Here is a 27,083-nt window from a genome sequence, read left to right on the forward strand (position 1 = left end):
TTAGAAGGGTTTACAAGCTGGAAAGGATCTTTAAAACAAAGCAAGCTGCAGCAAATCTCAAATAACACATACAGATTTTTAATGTGCATTTCCTTGGAAAGAGCTTTATAAAACATAAACTTTTTTTTTTAAAGCAATTGGGGTTAAGTAACTTGCTCAAGGTTACACGGCCAGTTATTTCTGGGTGGAAACATAAACTTTTAAAAAAAAGAAATGACTTTGGAGAGAGCATATTCAGTTGAATTATAAGGTCAGAAGCCAGAAGAGATGGGCAGAGTTTTCTTTTAGCAAAATAATTTGGACTAGAACAGTTTTGATTCTAAAGATGTATTCTACTGTTTGGGACAATTTTTTTTTTGAGTTAATTTTTCTCTTTCCCCTTGAATCCAGCATCACAATCATGTCACAGCATCAGTCTCCACATCTTTTCTGTGAAAGCCTGCTTTTGCTCAGCCATTCCAGGCTTTACCACACTGGAGATTAAAGTTGGTCCCACTGTCTTTTCTGAGTGGCACTTCAAATTTACGGAGTGCGTAATTAGGGCATAACTTTGATTTGTAATACATGTGACCTCATCTAAGTGGGAGAGGTGAAAAGCACACAGGCCTGGGACGTGGGCCCAGGGCCTTCTTTGCCTCTAACAAGTGGCTAGGCTGTAACAATTAACGTCACTTTCCTGCGTTTTCAGCTTCTTCCTCTGGCGGGGCCGGGGAGGACCCATATGGTGATCTCTAAAGTCCTTTTCAGCTCTGCATTTATCAAGCACCAACTGTATGCCAGACACTGTGCTAGACATTGGGGATGCAGAGACCCAAAGTATTCTTGACCCCAAGAAGCTTACGTTGTCTTGGGGGAACAACATGTTCCGGAGGAGTAATGGTGAGAGATAGAGGCATATGTGTGCCTGCACACACACACACGTTTGGAGAGAATCTGAGGAGGGTGTTAGGGAAGGCCAGAGGTGGCCCCTGAGCTGTGCTGTGAAGGAAACTAAAGGTTGTACAAGGTGGAGGGGACCGAGGAGAACATTAAAGGGATGGGGCACAGAGGTGGGGCATTGAATGCCAGATACAGGAAATTAGCGGGTAGTCTACTTGGGGCAGACCGCTCTTTTTGAGGTTCCCAGCAGTCTCTTAAGCACTAATTCCAGTGACCCTGAGTTCCATCTAAAACTCTCCCTTCCATAAAGCCCTTCCCCAGCACCTCCCCTTGTTTAACTGTTTCCTATTCCTCCCGGATGCAGCTTGCCGTTTTACATGTTGGTTTGCTTGTTTTCTCTCCCATTAGATTGTCAGTTCCTTGAGGGCAGGGACTATCTTTTGCCTTGGCCCATAGTAGGTACTTACTAATTATTTTTTTTTTAAGCAATCGGGGTTAAGTAACTTGCTCAAGGTTACACGGCCAGTTATTTCTGGGTGTGGTGCGGAGTGTCTGAGCCCGGATTTGACCCAGGTCATCCCGACACTGGGGCCGGTGCTCTTATTCGCTGTGCTACTGGCCGCCCTTTACTAATTGTTTATTGGTTGCTTGGCCTCTGCGGTTTGGGCACTTTGTCACCACCTGGATGTTCGCTCTTCCCTTGTCTTCACTCGTGCTCCTTTCTCCTGACTCGCCTCCAGTCTGACTTGTTTTTCCCAGCCTCTTTGGCTGTACCATTGTCCTATTTCTTTCCAAGCGTGGCGTACCCCAAAGTTCTGGCCTAGGTCCTTTCCTTGACTTATCTGACTTGTGTGTGTCATCACCTCCCCTGGATCCTGTCGTGTAGATGATTCCCATTTCCTTTTTAACTCCAGGTCACATCAGCTTCCTGTCTGCTAGACATCTCTCCCCAGATGTCTTCTAGGCATGTCCAGACCAGAGCTGACATTCCATCTCTTCCCGCTGCCTCACCCCTGCCCCCTCCTTTTCTCATGCTTGGCTCTTTTTCTTTCTGGCTTTACCATCCTTCTCTTCACCCAGATTTACTACTTGCATTCAGTCTTGAGACTTCCTCTCTTTCATCTCCCACATCCAGTCAGTTGCCAAGTCTGTCACTTCCTGTTTCCTGCCTCCAGATTCTCTGCTCCCCTGCCCTGGCATAGGATGCTCCTGCCTCCCCATTTCCCTTTCCTCACTTCCTTCTTCATACAGCTCGGGCACCCTCCTACCTGAGGCCTTTCCTGCATCCTCTCTTCCCTTCAGTGTGTTCTTTCCCTCATTGTGTTCACTCTGTGTTATCTTATGTGTGCCCACGTGTGTATGTCCCCTTGCTGAAAGGGCTTGGCTTCCTTCTTTGTACCCCCATCCCATCACCTGCCAAGGCTCCTGGTACATAATGGTCCTTAAGGAAGTTTGTTGAATTGAGTAGAATATGTAAATCTTATGGAATAAAACTTGGTTCTTGACTTTTGAATCCTAAGGAAAGAGCCAACGACTTTCTGTAAGAGATTTCTAGAGAGAGCATTTATTGCAAACTTAACAGTGGGCCATGCTAGCAAACAAGACTGTCCTTACCTTCAAGGAGTTTATATTCTCCATGTTAGGAGAGGAAAGGATGCCGGGGCAGGGCCAAGAAGGTTTTTGAGGAGGTAGAGAAGTCTCAGAGCTGGGAGTGGAGTGAGCACGGCTAGAGCCCCTCATGAAATGGTGTTTCAGGATTTGGACTCTCCAGTTAGGATAATAGACCCCAGGGCAGAGGGAGGTGACCCCAGGGTGCAAGAGCCCTGATCCTTCTCTCTCTTTTACTGCTGCCCCTGGGTGGCTGATCTGCCACAGTGAGCCTGCACAGTAATGTCATCACTTTGTCCCTGCTGCCTGGGGCTTATTGCTCAACGCTGGCTTTCATGGGTTGCATGGTCAGCCTGAGAACAGGCTGGTCCCATGTTATTTCATGATGTCCCCCTCTGAGGTTGATTCCTTGCCAGTGTACAAATCTTAGGAGTTTTGTATTTCACATAAGGAACACCTAACTAATAATTCCAAGTAGTTGGGCATAACATTTTTGCTTCACTTAGTGAAATAATTTTTTCCATTAGAAGAATTCTAGAACTTTTAGTCAAAATCAGCATATTGCTTCTGACACAGGCCTCACCCTTTCTTCACATCTAGCTTGTACAAAATCTATATAGAATCACTCTTCTTTTTCAGTAGAATTAGTTTTTTTTCCTCCCTTTAAAAAGATCTCATTTTAGGAATTTGGCCTGTCTTTTGAGGGCAGTCTGCATTCTTTTCCTGCTAGGGGCATTAACAAGTAGCCTTCGTCTGAAACATTTAAGTATAAATAATATGTTTATTAGATTCTCCAGTAAACTTTATTTCAACCTACAAAAATGAACCTGTAATTTTTCATTGCATTTTGGTTTTTATTGCATCTAATGGTAGTTCTGCCCTAAGACATTTTTCCCTGATGTCATTTGTTTATTTGAAAGCATTTTGAAAAAATTTTTAAATTATGAGCTTCACTGAAAAGATCATGGTCTACATGCCCGAAGGATTTCATATGAAGCTGAGAATTTCATTTTAATATTGTGAAAAAGAGGATGTGAATTCTACAGATTACTTTGAAAACTCTCTTGCATGTCCATGTGGCCTTCTAGACTTTCTTCACACTAAAGAAAAATGATGTAATGACTTTCCCTCTGGAAACCTCACTTTTATTGATACTCTCCTCTCTAACCCTCATTAAGAACCAAGAGAAAAAAAATCCCAAACTCTAGTAACAAGCAGTGTCAAAGAAAATGAATCTTCATGGTGGCCATGTTTGTAAAATGTATGCTTTTGTACCTTGACTCTATTGGCTCTCTGTCAGGAGGTGGGTAATGTACTTTATTACAGGGCCTTGAAACAGGACTGGTCATTGCACTGAGGAGAGTTCTTAGGTCTGAGTTAGGCTTTTTAAGAATGTTTCTGTCTTTGTCTAAATTGTACCCCTGTTCTTGCTGACTTCATTCTACGTCGCTTAATGCCACCCAGGATTCTCTGAAATTGCCTCTTGTCATTCCTTATAGTGCAGTAATCTGTTACATTCAGATGCCGTAATTTGCCCAGCTGTTCTCCAGTTGTCTAAGAGGCAATTCCTTTGGATTCGATTCTTGGCTTTTCTTTTCCCCACTTTTAATTCTTCCTTCAGGAATAGCAAGTATGGTTTGCTCGTCATGAATTACTCCTCCATATTATTCTCCCTCATAACCCTTCTTCTGCTTGACTGATTACCTGTTAAATATGATATATTTCTATGCCAAACTCTTGTGTGGGTGTGCTCAGCTGTCCTTTGTTCATTTCCTTTGAGTGTACAGTACTTTCTGTAGTCGACCTTCTTGAGGTTTATCTGTCATTCTGTCCTCCCTGTCCTTTAAAGCTGTGGTCCAGAAGGCTAAATCCCACTGTCAGATGTGACTTCCTTAGCCAGTTGTTCAATTAAATAATATTTAATGAATGAAAAAGAGATTACAAGTTTATAAATGAGAAATAAATTGTCACAACATATCACAACTCGTTCTCTATAGAGCCCAGCAGGTTAAAAGTAAATATATAGTGATGAGTCAAGTGGCAAACTAATGTTGGGTGCCACATACGTGAGTGTGTCAGACCTGGGACCCCATTAACCTGTTCCACAAAGGACCTGTCCTCTTCAAACCTGTATTCTGAGAAGCAGCATTGTTCCAGAATGACAGAAATTCCCACATAGAGATAAACTGCTGCACCGTGGTCATACCATCTGACACGAGAGGCAAAGAAATGTATTCAAGAGATAGGGATAAAGATGATTCAGTGGCCCATTGAAAACCTATGTGCTGTCCAAGGCTAGATTTGAGGAAAATGAATGGTTTGTCAGATGTACATTGATATCATGTGTTATAAAATTGTTTTCCTGATGAAGAATCAAAGAATGCATTAAAAATTTCTGAACCCAGTTACAAGTGTAAAACAAGTGATTTCAGCAACTTGAGTACATATTGCATTTAAGATTTTTAAAGATGTAAAACTGTACGTTTTATTGCATAAGTCAGATTATTTTATTTTGTTTCAATTAATTTGCACACCAAATTTCCACACTTTGGTTGATATATTAGGGTTTTGGGGTTGTTTTTTTTTTTTTGCTTTTTGGAGGGGGGAAGGCAGGGCAGTTGAGGTTAAGTGAATTGCACAAGGTCACATGGCTAGTAAGTGTAAAGTGTCTGAGGCTAGATTTGAACCCAGGTCCTCGTGACTCCAGGGCTGGTGCTCTATTCACTGTGACACCCAGCCACCCTGATATATTAGTTTTGATGAACTTTTCCTTTCTTATTTTTTTGTCTTTTATTATAAGAGACAAATCTTTGGGTACAGAATTAGGGAGATGGAGAAGGAAAAGCAATCAGCATTTACATAGTGCCTACAATGTGAGTTTTTACAGATATCTCATTTGATCCTCACAACAACCCTGTGAGGTAGGTGCTGTTATCAGCCCTATTTTACAGATGAGGAAATTAAGACAAACAGTGTTAAGTGACTTGCCCAGGGTCACACAGCCAGTGTCTGAGGCTCGGGTTTTCCTGTCTCCAGGCGCCGTATTCTGTCCACTGAACCAGTCTTGTAAATAAAGGTGATATGATTTGAAGAAGCATTTCTTAAGTATTGTGTACAGAGTGCTGACACTGTGTGCTGGGGATAGACATGGGTCAGGACAGCCTCTGCTTTCAGGGAATTTCATTCTGATAGGGGAGAAAACACCTATAGGGCATGCCGGCACTAAGTCTGATGGAAAGGCCAGTGGTCCTGGATGCACAGCTTTAAAGCATATAGTAATGTATTTTCTTTAATGTAACTTTTGTCAGTGATACCACACCTGTTCCTGATAATGAATCATGAAAATGCTAAGGATTTCGTTGGCTAGAACTTTCTGCATCTTCAGGGCTATGACTTCAGCACCTTTAGAAGCAGTCCCTAGGTCGTATCTCCACAAGGCTTTGCTTTTCTGGACGATGGCTATGGGGGCCATGCTGTTATTAGGGCTCTTGGGTTTAACTGCTTATTAATGGTTGGGGTGTAGAAGTTAAATCCTCTTTTCCACTTAGGTTTGCCACCTTCATTGATGACTATGGGTGCTGGGCTGGAAGCAAGACTGGTGGTTTGGGGAGCCCTGCACTTCTCTGGGCTCCAAGGCTCTGGGTTTGCTGGCAGATCCACTCAAAAAGGCTTTACTAAAAAGAAGGAGGGGTGGAGAAAATATTGCCAATTTGTCTACCAAGCCATGTACTGTAGATAGTAGCTACAGAGAAGGAATAGCATTTGAAATTCTGAGAAGGTTCATTGAAGGTAGAATTCAAGAGTGGAGCTAGTAGTCAAATTAATGACCTCAGATGTCTATGTGCAGATTTCCAAAACTTAGGCAATAAACAGAAGGAATGAGGACTTATGGTATCAGAAAGCAAATGTGACCTTCTGTCACTGAGAGCTGGAGTGAAATGCATGCTGGGAATTTGGCTTTGCATGGATATAATTGGTTGAAAAGGAACTGGATGGGTAAAAGATGATGTGGGTTGGGCTAGCATTGTATATTTAGAAGTTATGTTCACGGGGAAGTATAGGAAAGGGGGACGGGAGGCCAGTGGTGTGGGAGAACCATTCATTGAAGATCATTAGAGGGAGAAACGAATGTTTTCATCATCAGAGTGTACTGACTAGCTTGCTCTGGTCAGTATATTCTCTTTCTTCTAACCAGTGGTCTCAAACGCAAATAGAAGGGGATCCCTGCCACTGCATGTTGACTTAGAAAATGACAAATCGACAGTATTTGTGTTGCATTAATTTTTATTTTGATAAACATTTCTCACCCGTATTTTAATCTGGTGCTTTTGACACCTCTAGTGTAGACTTGCTTGGACCAAAAGAGGGTAGAGGAGAAGTTTGGAAATCGGGTCCCGAGGCTTCACAGAAGTAGGATGTAGGAATGATGAGGGCTTGGACTTCTAGATATCTGTTGGAGTTCTCTCTGCCAAAAGCATAGCACCTAATAATTCAGTGACTTGCCTTGGTATTTTCATTGATCAAAAGGTGAAGGAATCAGCACGGGGAGAATTCTGTAATGAATCTGGTTTTCACCAACAGGAGAAATTGGATTTTGGATTGGAAATCAATGGGAATCCTAGAGAGGAAAGTAACCAGTCCTTCTCAGCGTGTGTGATAGAGAAGAAAGCTGGGTATAGTCCGACACAAAGCCAGGCTTCAAATAGAGAATTTCAGAGGGTTCAGAGGAAGGATAGGTAGAATCCCCTGGACTAAATATCTACAGGTGAAAACAGCCTGGGCAGGATGGGAATTCTGGAGACACAAAGGGAAACAGTTCCTAATGAGAGTGGAGAGTGGTGTGAGTGTACTAAGGACCCAGCGAGGTGACTTTAACCTGGCAGTTCAGGAAGAAAGCAAGCAAGCTGTACAGAAGATAGAAGCAAGGCCCCCTGACAAGAGGATTCATCCTTGGGAGGGCTTGGCAGGTTCCTGTAAAAATAGTGTCAGAGTTATTAAACCTCAAAATTGGCTGACGCAGGCAAGGAAAGTTAAGGACCACAAAGAGGGATTTGGATTATTTTTCTTAATGGAAATAGTATTTTTTCCCAATTACATATAAAGACAATTTTCAACATTTTTTTTAATAAGGTTTTGAATTCCAAATTTTTCTCCCTCTTTCCCAAGAGGGCAAGCAATCTGATATAGGTTATATATGTGCAATAATGTTGAACGTATTTCCTCATTAGTCATATTGTGAAAGAAGAAACAGAACAGAAGGGGAAAATAAACATGAAAAAAAACAAAGAAAGTGAAAATAGTATGCTTTGATCTGCATCCAGACTCCATCAGTTCTTTCTCTGGATGTAGATAGTATTTCCCATTGGATTACTTTTTTAAAAGCTATATTGGGGAAAGAGGCATCTCACAGAAGGGGTAGGCCTGAGGAGGGGGTGGACAGGATGATAACTGGCTGAGGTTCTCAGCAGGAAATGACACCCCATATAAGTACACAGAGAGTAAGAGAGCGTTGAGTTCCCTTTGACGAGTTTAGATCATATCGCTTGGATGAACTCTGTCCTCTAGTGTGGAAAGAGCTCGCGAGTGTGATCGTTGAGCCACTGAGTCCTGGAACAGTCAATTCTGAACGAGATCCTTAAAGAGCTGATTAGTGAAACAGTGATTATAGAGGGCAAGCTTGGCTTCATCGAGGACAGGTTGTTCCCTTCTTTGGCAGGGCTTCCCAAACTCTTAGGTATGAGACAGAGTTTACCCCAGATTCTGGCAAAACTTTAAAACATCTCATGCTGGTAGAAAAGTTAGACCTAGGACGTGCAGGGAGATGGGTTTGAATGGATTCCAGAAGCATCGTTAATGGTTCAGTATCGTTTCTCTGCTTACCCTCTCTCCCCTCACTGATCCCATTATGACATCATTTTTATGCTGCTTTATAACCCTATTAGAACATAAGTTCTAAGAGAGCAGGGGCTGTGCCCGGCTTTATATTTGTATCTCTCTACAGTGTTTAACACATTGCAGTAGACACTTGGAAAACATTTGTGAAAATGAATTTAAGATGATTATCATGAGAACTAAATAACCTAGTCAATTTAATTTTCCCACACTTGAGAGTTTGAGAATATGAAAGAAACGTGAAGGCATTTTCCCATAATATTTATTTTAGACAGGAAAGATCAGGGGTGGGGAAACTGCAACCTCGAGGCCACACGTGGCCTCTAGGTCCTCAAGTGTGGCCCTTTGACTGTATCCAAACTTCACAGAACAAATCCCCTTAATTTAAAGATTTGTTCTGTAAAACTTGGACTCAATCAAAAGGCAGCACCTGAGGACCTAGAGGGCCACATGTGGCCTCGAGGCCATGGGCTCCCCATCCCCGGGACAGATCATTGTTGAAGCACAGGTTCTTTAGGTCCTCTTTTCTGTTCACCCCATTATTCCTACACTGAGTTAAAAATGAATATATTTTCTCAGGTTGGATGTTTAAATGTTTTGGAGCAAACAAGGCAGGTGCAGAAGCACTTGGCCTCCTCTTTGTGGGCACTTTGCTTAGACATGTTCTGTTTTCCATCCAGAGGGCACCAGCAGACAGTGAGAAATGAGTATCATCAGTCCAACAGTCTATTTTTAGCACTTCTGTTGGATTGCTTATTTTATGAGAGGAGCACTGGCAGTGATGGATGTTTATTGAGTGATAAACATATGTAGAACATGGAATTTCTGACTGGATTTGACTTCGAGTCTTCTCAGCATAAAACTTACATCATTTATACCATGTAAGTTTCAGTTGCAGAGCAGCTATCCAGAAGAGAATTTCATTTGGGGAAAATTTCCCTGTCTTGAAAACCTGGTGGTTTTTTTCGGTGAATTGGTGAACACTCTCAAAACTTCTAGTCTCATGTCCAACTTGGTCATTGTTCCTTTTCCTCGCGCTTTTCTTTCTAAACCTTTTGGAATGCGTATTGTGATAGCTAATCTTCAACACGCATTTTTTCCCATAGACCTGCAAAAAAGGAGAAAAAAGGCCCCAAAGTGCAAACTTCAGATGCAAAAATGGACGATATCGAAAAGCTGAAGACATATACTTATATGGAGGATGAGCCTGAGGACGATGTCTACTTAAAACGCTTATTCCCAAGGCGAATTTACGAAGTGGATAAAGCAATTACTTTACTGAAGAAATTTCAAATTCTGGACTACACTTACCCAAAGCAAGGTGTCTATCTTGATTTGACACTGGATATGACATTGGAGAAGAAGAAGGTATGGCTTATTTAAAATAATCCAGTGAATGTGAACAGGAGGTTGAAATGTAACTTGGTTGATTGTGAGCAGAGATTTCTTAGCAATAAAAACTTTTCTTTTAAAGAAAATGTTATTTTGGAAAATAGAAGGAGAAGATAGTATAAATCGTAACCACGCCAGCAGTGGTTTTTACTAGCCGAGCTGTGACATTCCTCTTCTACTTTGGAACTGCTGACAGTGGTGCCATTTGTACAAATTATTTGCAGAATCAAAGCCTGTCATTTTCTCTACCAGCCGTTAATTTAGATACGCCCTTCCGCTGTGCTCTCTGGAGCTCCTGCTCCATAATCCACACAGTCCCCTTTGTCCTGGACCTTTTTCTCTCCCGCTCCTTCCAGCTGCTAGCTTTCCTTGAAGCCTGGCTCTCTCTGTTCCTTAGCTTTCTTAAATCCCCCTGCTACATTTCACTTTATCTGCACAGTCATACACCATATCTCACTGACCCACAAGGGTCGCTTCATTCATTAGTAACTGACTTCTCCTTGTGTTTCACACCTCCTAAAACCATTTCTCACCCTTATTGAGATGTCCAATCCGCCCCATCCCTCAGTCCTTTCTCTAGACATTTATCTCTGCTCTGAATTCACTTTTCAGTCTTGAATCAAGTTGGTCTGTGTTGTTCTGTATTCGAATCCTTCACCTCCTTGTCCTGCTGCCGCTGATCCATTACCAAAACTCAATCCCAAACAGTTCCTACAGTGCTCCCTCCTGTGTTCTTTTCCCAAGCTCCTGGTGAAACCAGAAAGGACTTCTCTGTGTTAGCAGCTTCAGTGGGATCCTTACCACAGCGCCTCTCCCCTCTTTAGCCCTCCCATACCTCCTCCTTCCCCTTCTCAGATAAGGATATCATTTCTTACCCTGTTGAGGGAAAGGAAACCATTTGGTGTGAACTCCTTTTTCCCATTCCCTTCATTTCAGAATCTCTTGAAATCATCCCCCATTCCTTCTTCCCTCTTCCCCCTAGTATCTAATAAAGGACTTTCTCCCGTGTTAAGGCCAATCCCCCTATTTTGTACTTGATCCCATTCCTTCTCACATTTGTACACTAGAGCTGCTTTGTCCTGGCTTGTGGGGGCTGGTTGATCAATGCAAGACATTGCATAGTTCAGTCACCTTCTAAACTGGTAATGACATTTCTTGCTTTAAAAGAGTTGGCGTCAAACACAGCAAAGTGTTTTTTCAGTATATTATTGTCTACTTTATTTTTTTTTATTATTGTCTACTTTAAATGATTATGGCTTTAATAATGAATATTTGAAAACAAACTTATTATGTCTTGTTTTGATGATTCTAATATGATGCTGGGAAGAGAGTTTGGAGTAGCTTTGTTAAGCTTTTGTTAAGAGAATTTTGTAAAATCTTCATTTGGCAATGTGTAAGTTATCTGTTGTAGCCAGGTGGTTCAGTAAAGTGTCGGGCCTGGAGTCTTATGAGCTGAGTTCAAACTTGGCCGCAGACACTTAGTGTGACTGGTTTGCTTCAGTTTCCTCATCTGTAAAATGAACCAGAGAAGGAATGGCAAGCTCCTCTGGTATCTTTGCCCAGAAAACCCAAAGAGGACCCATGGGAAGTTGGACACAAGTGATTGCCCCCCCTCACCTCCAAGAAAACAACTGCAGTGACCACTGGAAGATTCTGTATCTGCAATAAAACGAGTTAATAATTCAAAAATATTTCTGAGTAAAATTTATTCTATTTATTGCAAAATTAATAAAATATAAATTTTTATTAAAGATATTGAAATTATTAAAAATTGTTGAGAACTGGGACTGAAATAGGCGGCATGTAGTTTACGAGCTGCTACTTATGCACACAGTCTGCATTTTGTATGCATTTTCCTCAGTCTCATTCAGTTTTTCCAGAGACATTAGTTAGCATTAATTTCTTATATTCTTTTTTTTTTGAGGGGGGGAAAGCAAGGCAATTAGGGTTAAGTGACTTGCCCAAGGTCACATAGCTAGTAAGTGTGTGGTCAAGTGTCTGAGGCCGGATTTGAACTCAGGTCCTCCTGATTCCAGGGCTGGTGCTTTATTCACTGTGCCACCTAGCTTCCCCAATTTCTCGTACTCTGGAATAATTTTGGTTTCAGTCACATTACAGTTGAGATCAACTAACACTTGAAAAGTACAAAAAAAAATGTGCCATAAGAGCTTTGGAAAATTTGAAAATTGGAACTGGAAAACATGAAACTTAAGTTGAAGATTTGATTGCCAGTTATTTTAAAGGCATTCCATTTAATAAAAACATGAAATTTAATGCTCTTCCTAGGAATAATCATCCTAGAAAATGTAGTTCATCATGTGAACTCGTCTTTCGTCATATAGAAACAATGAGAGCATTCTTAATTATTTTGATTGATTAGAACTCTCTCCTTAGCCTAATGAAAAAGTAAGGTCACCATGGGATAGCTGGTGAAACAAGATATTGAGTAAAAGTTCTGAAAGTGAAATTGGTTGAAGCAGTGTGGAGGGTTTTCTGGATCATGATGTAGACTCAGTGTCCAGTCCCTGCAGCCAAGCACTAAGCTGGAAAGGTAGCAGCAGCAGACAGGCTTCCGCCTCATGAGTCTAGGCCGCGTAAGGATGAGAGATAGCTTAGCATTAGATCACGGATCAGATTTAATGAAAATACGTTTATTGGGAAAAGAGTTGGCAGCCCGGCACCTAGATTGTGTGTCAGATCATGAAGGAATTGAAGCCGGAGCTTGGCTGTGGATACAAGAGTGGGAAACATCAACGAAAGCATTCTATGAGAATCATTTAGCTGTGTGGAATGCACAATAAAGGATATTGCATATTTTATCATTTGCAAATTGTTTGTTATATATCCATTATAATGGCACAATTTATAATAAATGTGTGTACATATAAGTGTGCTCCCCCTTCACCCCTCCCCCCAACCTGGTCCTTAAACACTGACCGGCACACCACTGCTCTCTGGCCTTCTGTAGCATATTACAACCTCGCTTATACTCTCTCTTTAATCCTCAGCCTTGCCCCGTTAACTGGTTCCTTTCCTGCTGCTCTCAAACATTCCCCAGTCCCTGTGATCCCTGAAAAACCTTTCCTAGACTTGCTTCCACCTCCCCCAAGGCTCTAGTCCCGCCTTGGTGCTTTCGTTTTCAGCCGCATTCCCCTCACTGTCTCTGTTTGTATTGTGGTGTCTGCCTTGTTATCACTTGACTAGAAGCCAGGGCTATCTTCAGAGTTGCCAGCGATGCCTTAGTTACAAACTGGTTGGCCTTTTCACACTGCTAGTTCTTGACCTTTTCCTGCTTTTAGACCTGCTGACTCCCCTCTGCTCCTGGATGCGCTTTCTTCTCTGGGTTTTTGTGGCACTGTCTCCCGGTTCACCTCCTACCTCACTCATTTCCCTTTCCTTTGCTGCCTCTTTATCACTCTGCCCGACCAGTGGGCTCTGCCTAACGTTCTCTCTGGGACTGTCATGAGTGAAATGAAGGTAAACTGAAAGACAAGGCTCGGAGCAGGATAAATTTCTTAGTCTAGCGCTAACCAGTAAATTGAGACAGTGGCCTCTTTCCTTGACCAAAGACCCTGATTTATGATTAGCACAATGTTTCCATTGGCGGCCTGGCACATCCTAATGATCTTGATTTTAATGAGGAGGTAGATTTAATGACATTTTAATGAGGACGTGGGTTGAGTCACCTCATCTCCCCATCACTTCCTCCTGGGGGGGGGTAATATTCAGCTGACAGGTTTATTCTGTAGCCACAAGTGTGGGGGCCTGGGGCTTAGATTCAGTCAACTTGAATTTGGGCTAGAGAATGAGTCCACTATAGAATTGAATCCTGAGTGGAAGCAGTTACCAGAAAGAAGCTTGGCAGGTATCTCCAGAATGTAGATAAAGGGTAGTTACAGAGGTGAGGAGTTTGGGCTCTAAACCTGTGGGAGAGTGTTAAGCCTATGCCAGCTTAAACACAGAATTAAAACCAGTTTTCAGTTTTACAGGACCCTCGTCTACATTCCGTATCTTGATGACCTCATGAGTTCCTTCCTATGGGTTTAACTGGCATTTCCATCAAACAGGGTTCAGTAACTTGCCTAGGGCCACACAGCTAGGAAGTGTCTGAGGCCGGTTTTGCACTCAGGCAGAGGAGTCACCCTGATCTCACTGTGCCATCTAGCTGCCTCCCCTTGTCACTTAGTAGCTGTTTAATAAATACTTGTGGATTGATTGATAGCTCCTGCTGAATATCAATACCTCCCATCTTGCCTGTTTTTCTTCCAGTCTTCTGTTTTATTTCTTGAGTACTTAGAGGATCTGTGATTTTGTTGCGGAGGGCACTCTGGCCACTCATATTGATTTCAGTCCAGCTACAACTCAGTGTGTGGTCTTCAAGAATTTATGTGGCTAAAAAATTCATCCCCTAGTGATGTGTCTTTAGATGATTCAGCCTCTCCAATGTTTTCCTGGCATGGCCTTTGAGAGGCCAGGATCATCCCATTCTATATAATAAGGACTTAAGCGGAACATCCTGTATTTCAGAAAGGGAAAATTACACTAATCTATAAGAGTATTGACACGCCATTTATTGAATATTTCTTTTTTCCAGGTACCATTAAGACAGTGGTATGTAGGAACAGCATAGATGCAGTACATTCTAGGCATAGGAATGAAAGTGTGCAATTCTCTTCCTTCCTTTCACTTCTCTCTTTCCCTCATTTGTAAAAATGACATCACATCAGTTTTCAGCTTCTTGCATCTTATGTGGGCATATTAGGGAGATCACCTCACTACTTTTGTGTGTCTTCTCAGGGGGTATGTGCCCTCCATTGGTGCAGATGGCCACCCCTCCGCATCTTCTCATCCTCTGTCCTCCCATAAATATTTTGCGGGACCTGCCAGGACGGCTGCCTGAATGGGAGGCCTGCTGTTTTGCTCCTACCTCCCTACTACAGCAGAACACTGTGGTTTACACCATGTGTCTCCATCTGAACCAAGAATTTAAGCTAGAGGTGACCTCTGGTCATCTGTACACCATGTGGTACAAATGCGCCTTTTGCTTGTTGATCCAAACGTGACAGTTTGTTGATGTTTTGGTGTAGGTCCCTCCTCGTGCTCCAAGAAAATACCACAGTTTTAAACAGTGTTTGCAACTTGAGTCTTTTGGGGGACCCCCTCTCCCTCATGATTATATAGTAAAGTTACTGGTAGACTAATGGGTAAGGGGGGAAGATGGGGTAGGTAGTGGAATATGGCAGTTGTTCTGTTTTTATAGGCAATGGAAGAGTTAGGGGGAAAAAATCCTTAATTTTTTTTTCTCTTTTGCATTTTAGAAAAAGGTGGAGCCGTTTGTCAGTGTCCTTAATTTCCCATATCCATTTACTTCAAAGACTAATACGATTCTGGTCTTTACAGAGGTAGGTTAACTTTATGAACCTTTTATGTAAAAAAGATGTTTAGTGTTAGAGATAGCTAAATAATTATTTAGTCTAGTTTATTCTTAAGTGATGAAACCATCTGTATTTCCAAGGACTAGTCAGAATGTTAGGATTTTTTTAGGGTACCAGATATATAGAAAAAAAAATTTTTTTACTTTTATAAATTAGATTTTAAAAAAACCTTCAGATTCAGTTCCTGTATTATAAATATGAGACAGTTAACTTAACTATTCCTTGGGAGAATTGTTTCAGTTCAAAACTACTATCAAATGATTGATATTTTACATTTGGGTTTTTTAAATCCTTGGATAATGTTCTGTTCTAAAACTTAATCAGACCCTCTGTGTATATCTAGCTTCTTTTTCGCTGTAGTACTTTTGAACTTGTTGTTCTTTGTTATATGAAGGTAGGAAATTAAAGAATAGACTTTTAACAATTTATTTTAGTCCAGAAAAAGTTTTCTTCCACATTTGAATCTTAAAAACTTTTATTCTAGTAAGACGTTTATAACATCTCTCCATTAAAATCCTCCTTCTGCACTGTAGCATGGCACGGAGGGGATCTTGGCCTTTGGAAGGCTCTGGCAGATCACACTTTGCTGGCCAGGCCTCCAGTACCATCCTGAGCACGTCCTGCTTGTCTGTGGCTCCCGAATTCACCTCCCTCATGCCTCCTTGGTGTTGGGAGAAGGTTGCCTGGCAGCAGCAGCTCCTGGAAAGTAATAATGGGCCAAGGAGTAAAGAGGGTCACATTCTGTATCAGCGAGGGGGACTAGCCACTGACAAAGCCCCAGGGGCTGATTACTTAGGAAGTATTGAAAGAAAGTTGCATGATGTCAAGATGAAGTAGGCCTTCAATAATAGTATGTTTTAAATACCAGACCTTCAGATTTGCTAGTTTATATCTTCTGCTTTAAATTTCGTAATTTGCCCCAAGTCTTTCCTATATATACTATGTAATTTTATTTACTGAAGTTTATGTGGCAGAAGTTCTTGGAAATTTTTTGTCTAATAATTATAGAATAACCTAGTTTAAAAGAAAGGTAACATTTAAAAGAACAAAGCTAAGTAAGATCGTTACAGTCTCTCTCCCTTTTGGGAGATCATGTTTGGATGGTCCTCGAGGTCCAGCCGTGCAGCAGGTTGGGTGGGAGTGACCCGGGGAGTCAGCTTCGGCTCCCTGCAAGCACACGCCTGCCCTGAGGTGCCATTGCCTCAGTTCAGTGCTGGAACAAGGGCCCCATTTTAGCTTTTGTGCCCGAGCTGTTCACTTTTAGGTTTGGCTTAGACGATGATGACATCACTACCTTCGTGAATATCGGTAGCACCCAGATACCCACATGAGTTTGACACAGACTTTTCTGGCTTCTACCCCCAGAACGAATCAGAGATTAAAATCGCAGAAGAAAATGGAGCTGCGTTTGCAGGAGGATCTGCCCTGATTCAGAAGGTGCTGCCTCGCTCCCACGTCCGCTCCTTACTGGTTGATTATGAAGCTCCCCTTTGAGTGCATGGTTTGTTGTTGGTAGTTGGTGGGACGTAGACAAAACGTTTCCTGTTCATAGACTTAGGTGAGACTAAGCATCAGGGTGCTGAAGTCTGTAGTCATTTTAACTTATTCTGTGACAGGGTTTTGTACGCTGTGGATTAAGAAACATTTCACTGATAGAATAGGAAGGATGACATGACTGGTTGGAGTAGCTAGGGGGTGCAGTGAATGGAGCGCTGGGTCTAGATTCAGGAAGGCCCATCTCTCTGAGCTCAAGCCTGGCCTCATACACTCACTAGCTGTGTGATCCTGGACAAGTCACTTAACCCTGTTTGCCTCAGAAGGAAACAGCAAACCACTGCAGTGTCCTTGCTGAGAAAACCCTAAATGGGGTCATAGAGAATCAGACTGCGCTAAACCAACTTTTAAACAACAGCAAGTGCCTGGGAGAGAAATGGATTTTTAAAATTTGAGATCTGTATGTTATTCTCATGGTTAACATGTTGGATTTTGTGTTTGACTACAGAGTTCAAAATCACGAGGTTACTCATTAGTAAACTGGCTCATTGATGCCTGCCATTTGACTCTTGTATAATTGGAAAGATAGCTTTGATTCCATTCTGGACACAGTAGCAGCATCATTTTATATTTCTTAGAGGCAGGAAATTTTAAATAGTAGTAATTTTTAATAATTATAGTTTTTGTTTGTTTTGGAGTTCAATTGGGGTTAAGTGACTTGCCCAAGGTCACACAGCTAGTAAGTGTGTCAAGTGTCTGAGGCCAGATTTGACGTCAGGTCCTCCTGACTCCAGAGCCAGTGCTCTATTCGCTGCACCACCTAGCTGCCCCCATATAGTTTTAAATAGTTATCACTTTATTTGACTTTTATTGTAAAGAACCTGTAGTTGGGAAGAGGGAGAGTCATTAGAAACAGTGGAGAAAAAACTATCTGGGAATTTATTCTGTAATAGAAGATATTTTTCTTAGCATTTATTTACTAAAACAACAATAAATCTCCTTTTATTGTGAGATTTAGCTAATGGACTCTGAAGTATTCCTTAGTTTAGGAGAAAAGACTTGAAATTTCATTATTCCCTAAACTTCGCCTGCCCTTTGTGGGCAGGATTTTCTGTAAAATATTTTTTGAGAATTAGGGACCACTCTTAAAACTACAGCGAGTGAGGCATTTCACCCACTTCAGCATGTTTTCCTGAGCTGCTGTGGGTTTGATGTGAACTCTTCATCTTTAAGGATGATTGCCAAGATAATAGTTGGGGGTAAGGCACTGAGAGATAGAACACTCTTGTTTTTTAAAACCACAATGTGGAGAATGAGACATGAGCTCAGACATGGCCAGTGCATTGATTTGTTTTCTTTGACTCTGCCTGTTTGTTATAAGGAAGGACTTCTGCTTGGTGGGAGGGGGTGGGTGAGTGAGTAGGAAGAGACAGTAAAAAAAAGCATTTAAAAAAATGAGACCCGTGTAGCAGTTCTGTTACTGCCTCATTTAACATATAGATATAAATCGCATGTATACAGATATAATTTGTATATGAATATATTATAATGTTACTTTTTTTAAAGCTATATAAGAGCTCACAGTTTATTATACATTTTCCTTTCCTGTGGAAATCTGAAATGTTTGTATGTGGTGATAGTTAAATTTGCAATAAAAACAAACCACATCTGCAGCATGGGTCTGATGCCAGGGATGGATGGCATCCCATCCTCTAAACAAAATTTGAGTTTATGAATTAGCATGTCCTGCTGCATGATACAGGCACAAAGGAATCTTAACGCAGCCCACTTACTTCTCAGGGTTTGGTGGCAGCCAGGAGAGAGTAAGGGACATTGAGGCTGACAGCATGATGGAGTTTTCTGTTCCACCAAAGAAACGCTTTTACAAACAGAGTCACCCAGGGACAGCAGTACTTTGGAGGGCCATTAATGATTCCTGCCCAGGCCTGCAGTGGGGTACTCTTTTCAGAGAGAAGGTGCTTGCTGGGAGTTGCTGATGCAGTTTTCTGTGCAGTCTTCTCATTTTCATACATTAAAGCAAAATCTTGCAAATAGTTTCCTCCCCTTCCTCCACCCCCTTAGGGGGACATCCCCATCTCTTCCAAAGTTAGCCAAATGAATAAATTAAATCACTATTTCATACTGCTAGGATGGTCCAGATTGGTTGTGCGCTTAGTTGGTTATAACTAGCTTAAGAACTGTTTTCAGTTAGTCCTTTTAAACCATCAACATCAGTAAATTTTCCTCTTCAGAAATTAGGAGTTAGAGTTAGGGTCTGGACCTGTGGTTTCATTGAGATGGAGAACTCCCAGATGGGCAAACTCTGTCGGTGCAGAGAGCACTGATGATTCAGGTGACCGTATAGAGTCTCACTGTGTGCCTCTGCTGGTTCCTGAACCCCAGGCCGTCCAGGCTCTAAGGCCAGTTGTCTGTCTGCTGTGTCATGGCTACTTCCTTCTTCAGAAATTACCATTCATTTAATCATTAATAATTTAATTTCACTAATCTATGTTTTAAACCGTGACAAATGTATGTTTTGTCCTATGAGAGCAAACAATAGCTAACAGACAGCACTTTATGGTTTACAAATTGTCCTGTGAAGAAAGGAAGGCAGGCATCATCTCCATTTTACAGATGAGCAAACTGAGAATCGTCGAGGTTGTGATTTGTCCATGATTTTGAAACAGTACTTGGAACTGGATCTTTTGACTTTAATTCCAATACTATTGACAGTACACAAGAGTTTAAAATTAATAATACTTTGGTGAAATTCCCATTTCTTGAGGTAAATGTATGCTACTTGGGACGTTTGGAAGGTGTTAGCAATAGAGAGGCAGTACATATTTCATGCTGAAGTCCAGAAAAGAAGCCTTTCTGTTAAATTCATGCTGACAGAGTTGAATTCTGTTAGGTTTGAATAGGATAGGAATGCTATAAGAGGCCCAAGGGTAAGAAATAGCTGTCACTTGGGGTGGCTAGATGCCTCAGTGAATAGAGCACCAGCCCTGGAGTCAGGAGGACCTGAGTTCAAATGCGGCTTCAGACATTTAACATTTACTAGTCGTGTGACCTTGGACACGTCACTTAACCCCAATTGCCCTGCCCTCCCCCCTCCAAAAAGAAAAAAACAAAAACAAAAAAAGAAAATAAATAGCTGTGAAGTGATACTTGGGCTGTAGTTGGGGGCACTTCACTTCTTCCCACTGTATAGACTTCTCTTCTTTCTTTTTCACCTCTTCCTTTCTTTCCTCCATTTTCTCTTTCCTTTTGGTTCCCCTGACTTTTTCTTCCCTACATCTCAAGCCTGTCAGTTTTGCCCAATGAATATTGCATAACCTGAGTGTTCAGAGCTCAGGAGGCTGCTGATCTCCCTTCTCCCTCTTGGGAATGCTGTTCTCAGAAGCATAGCAGCAGGTGATCCGGAAGAGCAGTTGTCCCTGAGGGACAGGACTCCTCGCCCTTGCTTTTGTTATATTTTTAAGTCATGTCCCCAAGTCTCAAGATATGTAACGACATTCTCAAAAAAACAATTCGAATTCACCTCAAAGATATGCGTTTCACGTGCACTTTTTAGGAACCTACAGTGTAAAATCTAATGAACAGGGTTTGATGGGGCGACAACCCCAACATGTGCAATTATTGCCTAAATGAGTATTCAAGTGAATGTGGTTTTGTCCCATTTTTAAAAGTCAAGGACTCGAAAAGTGTTCTGACAGATATTACTCGGCACTTGAGACTTAAAAACTACATCTGAGTCCCAGGCAATACTTTTTAAACAAATTACTTCATCTTATATATTCAAAAGGTAACACATTAAAAAGTAACATTAAAAGCTAATTTTAAAGGTAATTAGATGGGACCTATTGTAGTGTAATAATTTTTTAAAGTAACTGTTGTTGTCTAGTTGTTTTTCAGTCATGTACGACTCTTTGTGACCCTATTTGGGGTTTTCTTGGCAAAGATACTGAAGTGGTTTTTCATTTCTTTTTCCAGCTCATTTGGAGCTCATAGGGAAACTGAGGCAAACAAAGTGAAGTGACCTGCCCAGGGTCACACAGCTAGTAAGTGTCTGAGGCTAGATTTGAACTCAGAGAGATGAGCCTTCCTGAGTCTAGGCCCAGCACTCTATCCCCTGCACGTCTTACCTGCCTAATGTTAATCATTTACCCAGATTCATTTTGTCCTTTTACTGGTGCACACGTTAATATTTTTGTTCTCTATAAAATTAAAGGAAAAAATTGTCTGGAGTACACAGAGTTCACTTAAAAGTAAACTTTTCTTTTTAAAAATGTAAACTTGTCAAGTATTATGGCAGAATATTTTATTTTTTTGATCTTTGTGAAAATAATTACAGATTCAGTCCATTTGGTGTCGTCAAAATGCCAAAACAGTATCGTTACTGGTATCATCTTAGGTGAACTTTACAGTACGTATTAATTGTTTTACTTATGATCTGTTAAATAATAACCTTCATTGTCCTATTTTGGGGCATACTTAGAAATTAAACTTTTTAGATTTATGCTGTTGCATGTGCTACAAAAAATAATCAACACGTTGGTCTGGCTTGTAGTACCTTTGCCCAGCTGAGGCCCATGTACCTGAATTTATCTGACCTTCACAACATTAAAGCCCATTGAGGGTCTCCCTAACTTTCAGAAAAGCAGAAATGTTTTGTTTCAGGGACAATGTATATAATTAATCAACTTAATCTGTATTATTCTTATGAAAAGAAATTGTGTTTAGTGTTCATTTTCTAAATGACTCATAAAAGTACTAAATTACATTGAAAACTTCACTAGGTTATGTATGCTTTAGATTTCCATATAAGACTGTAATTTTATTGTGATTTTCAGATTTTGGATGATGAAATCCAGGCAGATTTTTATGTAAGTGTTCCAGAAATGATGCCAGCACTTCAGCCTTTAAGAAGGAAACTAAAAAAAAAATTTCCAAGGCTTTCCCAAAGTAAGATAGTTTTTTAATTACTATTTTATTAATATCAGTAACGTCTCAGATGTTTGTTGATTGTAAATAGAACTGCGAAGATGTGTAAGGTAAGTTATACATCCCAGAATTGAATTTTGTGCTATATTTAACTGTCAGTGTCTGATTTACTCCAGGAGGATTGCTGTAGGCAACCTGCTATACTTTTTTTTTTCCTTTTTGGAGGAGGGAAGGCAGGGCATTTGGGCTTAAGTGACTTGCCCAAGGTCACATGGCTAGTAAGTGTTAAGTGTCTGAGGTCAATTTGAATTCAGGTCCTCCTGACTCCTGGGCCAGTGCTCTATTCACTGTGCCACCTAGCCGCCCCCCACTATACTTTTAAAGTTTACCTATTTCATAGTACTCCTTTAAAGTGAATAAATTTTACTTGTTAGCCATTGATTATCACTTAAAACTTGGTTTATAGTAAAAAAAGAAAAAATATTTAATTCACACATTTTCCATTTTCAGATTTTAACTTGGTTTGGTGGTAATTTATTTTTTAAAAATTTTATTTTTTCCAATTACATGTAAAGACAAGTTTCAATGCCAATTTAAAAAAAAAAAATTTAATTATTTACTTTTAGTTTATAGCATTAAGTTCCACAAGTTTTTGAGTTCCAGATTTTTTCCCCTTCCTTCTCCTTTCCTCCCCATGGCGCCATTGCAATCTGATAGAGGTTCTACAAATACCTTCACATTAAACATTAGTCAGGTTGTAAAGAAGGATTGTAACCAATGGAATGAACGAGAAAGAAGAAACAAAACAAAAGAGAGAGAGTGTATCAATTTATTTTCTTAAAGATTTTGAGTTCCAAATTTTTCTCTGTCTTTCCTTCCTCTTCCCCATTCCCTCTCCCCCCTCCTCAAGACTCCAAGCAGTCTGATACAGGTTCTACATGTGCAATCATGTAAAACATGTTTCTAAATTAGGATTTGACAGTATTTTTAAACACTGTATACCACCACAGACATGTACCATTTTCTTCCATGTTAATGGTATTTATTGTTAGGTGTTTCTTTAGGAGTCAAAACAGATTCAAAGCCAAACCAAGGTTCAATAAACTGTTGATAATTTTATCCATTTCTTGCTACACTGGAATATTTTTCTCTCTCATATAGTATTTGAAGAAAACAGTAAACTGAGGCTATGCAAAATACGCACGTCTTTTTTGTTAGATCAGCTTCTGTCATATTAGTACTTGTCTTGATTTATCCTGCACGTAACTTGTGAGGTCCTCAGGGACAGGGACTGCTTTTTCCCTTTCTTTGTCACCAGCCAAGTACCTGGCACATAGTAGGTGTTTAATAAATGCTTATTGACTGATAGAATTTTCTGTATTCTTTCTGGAACAAGAACTGAGCTTGGATTATTATTTTGAGGTTTTTGAAGAAGTAAACTTGGATTAGATAATAGCATCTTTTGTGTTTTAACTAGTTCAGATCATTAATTTGAGTCAGAACAAGACCAGATGTATACTAACTTTTGTCATATCTAGCTAGATAGAAGTGGGGACTGAATCCCAAAAGACATTTTTTTAACTTTCTTGCTTTCCAGAATGAATAATAGTTTTATTAATTATCTGTTGTCATCTTCGCTACTTTGTCTATTCACTCATAGTTTTTACTTTTTAACTACTTTTGTTCCTTGACTTTTTCATTAGTATTCTCACTTCAAAGTGAGTGGTGTGTGGTTTTGGGGGAATAAAAGCTTTTCAAATAATTTTCTCTTCCCTCAAACAGTGAAAATTGTTCTTTAAAATATTTGCTTTCATTAATGGGCCTTAGTTTGTTTCTTATTTTCATAAGGAGCCACATGCCCCAAGTAATTTAACTGTTGAAAAATATATCTTTCCCCTCCTTTTACAGTTTTCATTTCACCCTAGCATGACATATTTAATAGCACAAGCAAAACGTTTGTCGTTCATGTGTGCTGAACAAGTGATTAACCTATGCAGAGTGATGGGCTGCGCTGGCACAAATGACCCTTGTGTAAGCATTTTTAGACCTCGCTCAGTTCCTAGTTTAGAAACTCCTGATTCCTCTTATCAAGCCTGAGCCGTGAGGACAGAACAGAAATGACGCTCTGAGCACGTGGGGGAAATGGCAGAAACAAACAACTCCCAGCAGCTGAGATCCTCATTTTCCCGTTTTGTTCAGGTTTGGGAAGCACATTGGCTGAATTGAGCTGGCACGTTCTGCAGCACATTTAATGCTACAGTTTAATTAGATTTATTTTAATTACACAACAGTAGACAATCTCATGTTTTTATATTATATCATGTTCTACTAAAAAAAACCTTTAAAACTGGTATCTAACTTTGATAGATAAAATCCAGTTTCATTCTGAGTTTCAGCTACATATATGTATATTGACAAAGACATATATGCTCAACTCCTTTAATTTCTTTTTTTTGTAGGGGGGAAGGCTGGGCAGTTGGGGTTAAGTGACTTGCCCAACTCGGGTCCTCCTGACTCCAGGGCCGAAGCTCTGTTTACTACACCCCCTAGCCTCCCCAACTCCTTCAGTTTCTTTTTTTTGTCTTTTTGGAGGGCAATTGGGGTTAAGTGATTTGCCCAAGGTCACATGGCTAGTAAGTGTTAAGTGTCTGAGGCTGAATTTGAACTCTGGTCCTCCTGACTTCAGGGCGGGTGTTCTATTCACTGCACCACCTAGCTGCCCCATCTCCTTCAATTTCTAAATTAGATTCACTTTGTGCACTAATTTCATTTTACTTTGACGTTGACTAAGCGTTGCTTTGAAAGAAATGAATCACATGTCACTTAATGACTTTTCTCCTGTATGTGTGTCACTTTTTGATTGTGACTGAAGCACCAAAAGAAATCCACTAATGCTTTTTAAAAATAATTTTTTTGTTAATCTGTGCTTAATAAACACATAATAATATGGGCATTTCCACATTCAAAGAACAAGATTTTGGTCAATTTACATGCAATATTGCTGTTAAATTTAGTGGTCTTTGCTTAATTTTTTGAAACTTTTAAAGTTTTGTTTAAGATTATTCCTTCCTATGGACATGCTAGAGTATTTTCTCTGATAACAGAACCCTCCATTTTCGCTTACTAGGTCACTCTCCCAGTTCTCTCTCCTCCTTCACTGCCTCTGGAATGAGTCAGTCTGTATTCATACTTCCATGTCCTCCCACATCCCTTGAACAAGGCTTCTGAGATGGCCACTATTAAAATCCTTCTCTCAAGGATCACCCTTGACCTTCGTGTCAAACTCAGAGACCTCCTTGATCTCCCTGTGTTTGCTGGTCCTTCAGAGTCTCTTCTCCCTTCCTTGGCTTCTGTTGCACTTCCTTGGCCTAATTTCTTCTCCAACCACTCATTCCTTTGTGTCCTTTGCTGGTTTCTTTTCTTTCCCCTACTCTCCCTGGATGTCTCATAGGTATAATCCTTGGTCTGCTGATATTCCCAGGTAACCTGCCCTACTCTCTCTACTTTTGCACTTTCTGAGAGAGAACCCATTCTTTTTCTCACCATTAATTATAACTTGAATTGCTGAAGACTCACAAGTCAGCACCTCTGGCCCCAGCCTCTTACTTGGTTCTGATTGCTTCTGCTCTGGCTCTCTTCTCCTTCCTGTCCCCTAAACACAGGCATTCTTCAGGGTTCTGTCTTGAGCTTTCTTCTCTTTCTTCATTCCCTTCCTTGACTGTCTCATTTCTCATGGCTCTAATTTTCACTTCTGTGAAGATGAGTCCCAGATCTGTGCATTCAGTGCTGACCTCTCTCCTGAGCTCCAGGCCCTTATTTGCAGTACCTGCTACATGGCTTTACCTGAAAGTTTTTGTGGCATGTTTAACTCGGTACGTCCCCAAATGAAGTCAGCATCTCTCCTTCCCTGCCCCACTGTGAATTCTGACGCCTAACTTCTTTTTCTGTTAATGGAGCCCTCATTCTGATAAAGATTTGAAACCATTGCATCCTCAGCTCACAAGTCCCAGGCACCTTCTGCTGCTCTCCCTGCCTTCATCCCTGTCTCACATGAAGAGGCCCTTCTCCTCGTTGAGGCACCTCCTCTGGGCGCACAATCCCATTCCATCCTCTCTGTGCCAGCAGGTTGCATGCCGCACCCCTATCGTCCCCCTTCACTCACTCATCAGCAGGATCTTTGTCTACTGACTGCTTCCCAACTGTCTCCAAACATGCCCATGTCTCCCCCATCATCAGAAACCTCTGACTTCATCCTTCCTTTCCACTAGCTATCCCTCCTTCCTTATGTGGCTAACCTTGAGAAGACCATCTGTGACAGATGCCTCCTTCTTTCCTCTCACTCTCTTCTTAACTCTGTGCCATCTGGCATCTGAGTCCATCATTTAAAACTACTTTCTCCCTTTTTGCAATCTCCATGCTTCTTGACCTCTTCGCAGCCTTTGGCCCTGTCTATCACCCTCTTATTCCTTTATAGTCTTCTTCTCTCTAGGCTGGATCCTCCTCCCGATCACACCCAGAGGTGTGTCCCTCAGGGCTCTGTCCCAGGCCCTCCTCTCTTCTCCCTCTGTGCTTCCTCATTTGGTGGTCTCTTCAGCTCCCATGGACTCAGTTTCCTATTCTGTGCTGGTGATTCTCAAATCTGCTCATCCAAACCTGCCTCTCAGCTCTGCCACAGTCTCACATCTCCAGCTGCCTATAGGACACCCCTGACTTAGTGGAGCCAAAACTGAACTCATTATTTTTCTCTTCAAATCCTCTCCTCTCTCAAGTTTTCTATTACTATGAAGGATACAGTAACCTCCTTCCTCATCACAACCTGTGTCATTCTCAGTCTTCTCACTCTCACTCCCCACATTCAGTCTTTACCTCCATATCATCTCTTACATATGTCTCATTCTCTGACATTGCCGCCACCCTGACACATGCCCATCTTCTCACACCTGTACTATTGCAGTAGCCTTCAGATGGTCTGTCTGCCACAAGTCTCTCCTGACTCTGGTGCATCTTCCATTCTGTTGTCAGATTTATCTTCCTGAAAGTTAGGTCTGACCATGTCACCCCCAACTGCTCAGTAAACTTGAGTGGTTCCCTGTCACCTCCTGGATCAGGGATTCCAAGAGGTGGAGGTGAGAAGGGGGCCATTCCCAGAATGAGGGCTCCCCCAGGACAGAGGAACAGAGATAGGAGATGGAACATTGTGCAGAAGACCAAGGGGTTATCTGTAATCAGCTGAGGTTGTTTTAGATATCATGAGTTGGAGATGCCTTTGCCAGTTTGACACATCCAGTGGGCAGTTGGTGAGTGGGGCAAAGGAAGGATTAGATCTACTCTCTTTGTCCAAAGAGGGCAGACCAGTAGCACCAGGTAGAAGTTACACAGGCTCTGAACAGTTAGAGCTGCCCTGGGGGAGATGGGCTGCCTCTGGAGGCGCCTTCTTGC

General features: G+C 41.2%; 1 protein-coding gene across 2 annotated transcripts in view; it reads left to right on the forward strand.

Moving 5' to 3' along the window:
* Positions 1-27,083, forward strand: part of MRPL1 (mitochondrial ribosomal protein L1) — a 50,307-nt gene that overhangs the window by 11,923 nt on the left and 11,301 nt on the right. Inside the window, exons 3-6 of one of the 2 annotated variants that reach the window (XM_069092736.1) lie at positions 9,486-9,747; positions 15,090-15,173; positions 16,572-16,643; positions 21,554-21,665. In XM_069092736.1, coding sequence (XP_068948837.1) covers positions 9,486-9,747; positions 15,090-15,173; positions 16,572-16,643; positions 21,554-21,665 — 530 coding nt within the window. The remainder of the gene's footprint in view (positions 1-9,485; positions 9,748-15,089; positions 15,174-16,571; positions 16,644-21,553; positions 21,666-27,083) is intronic. The other variant, XM_069092738.1, reaches the window with a different exon arrangement.

Source organism: Petaurus breviceps, unplaced genomic scaffold (assembly GCF_028583685.1).
Source record: "Petaurus breviceps papuanus isolate PSGF00001 unplaced genomic scaffold, PetGlider_PUasm1.0 126, whole genome shotgun sequence".
NCBI lineage: Eukaryota > Metazoa > Chordata > Mammalia > Diprotodontia > Petauridae > Petaurus > Petaurus breviceps.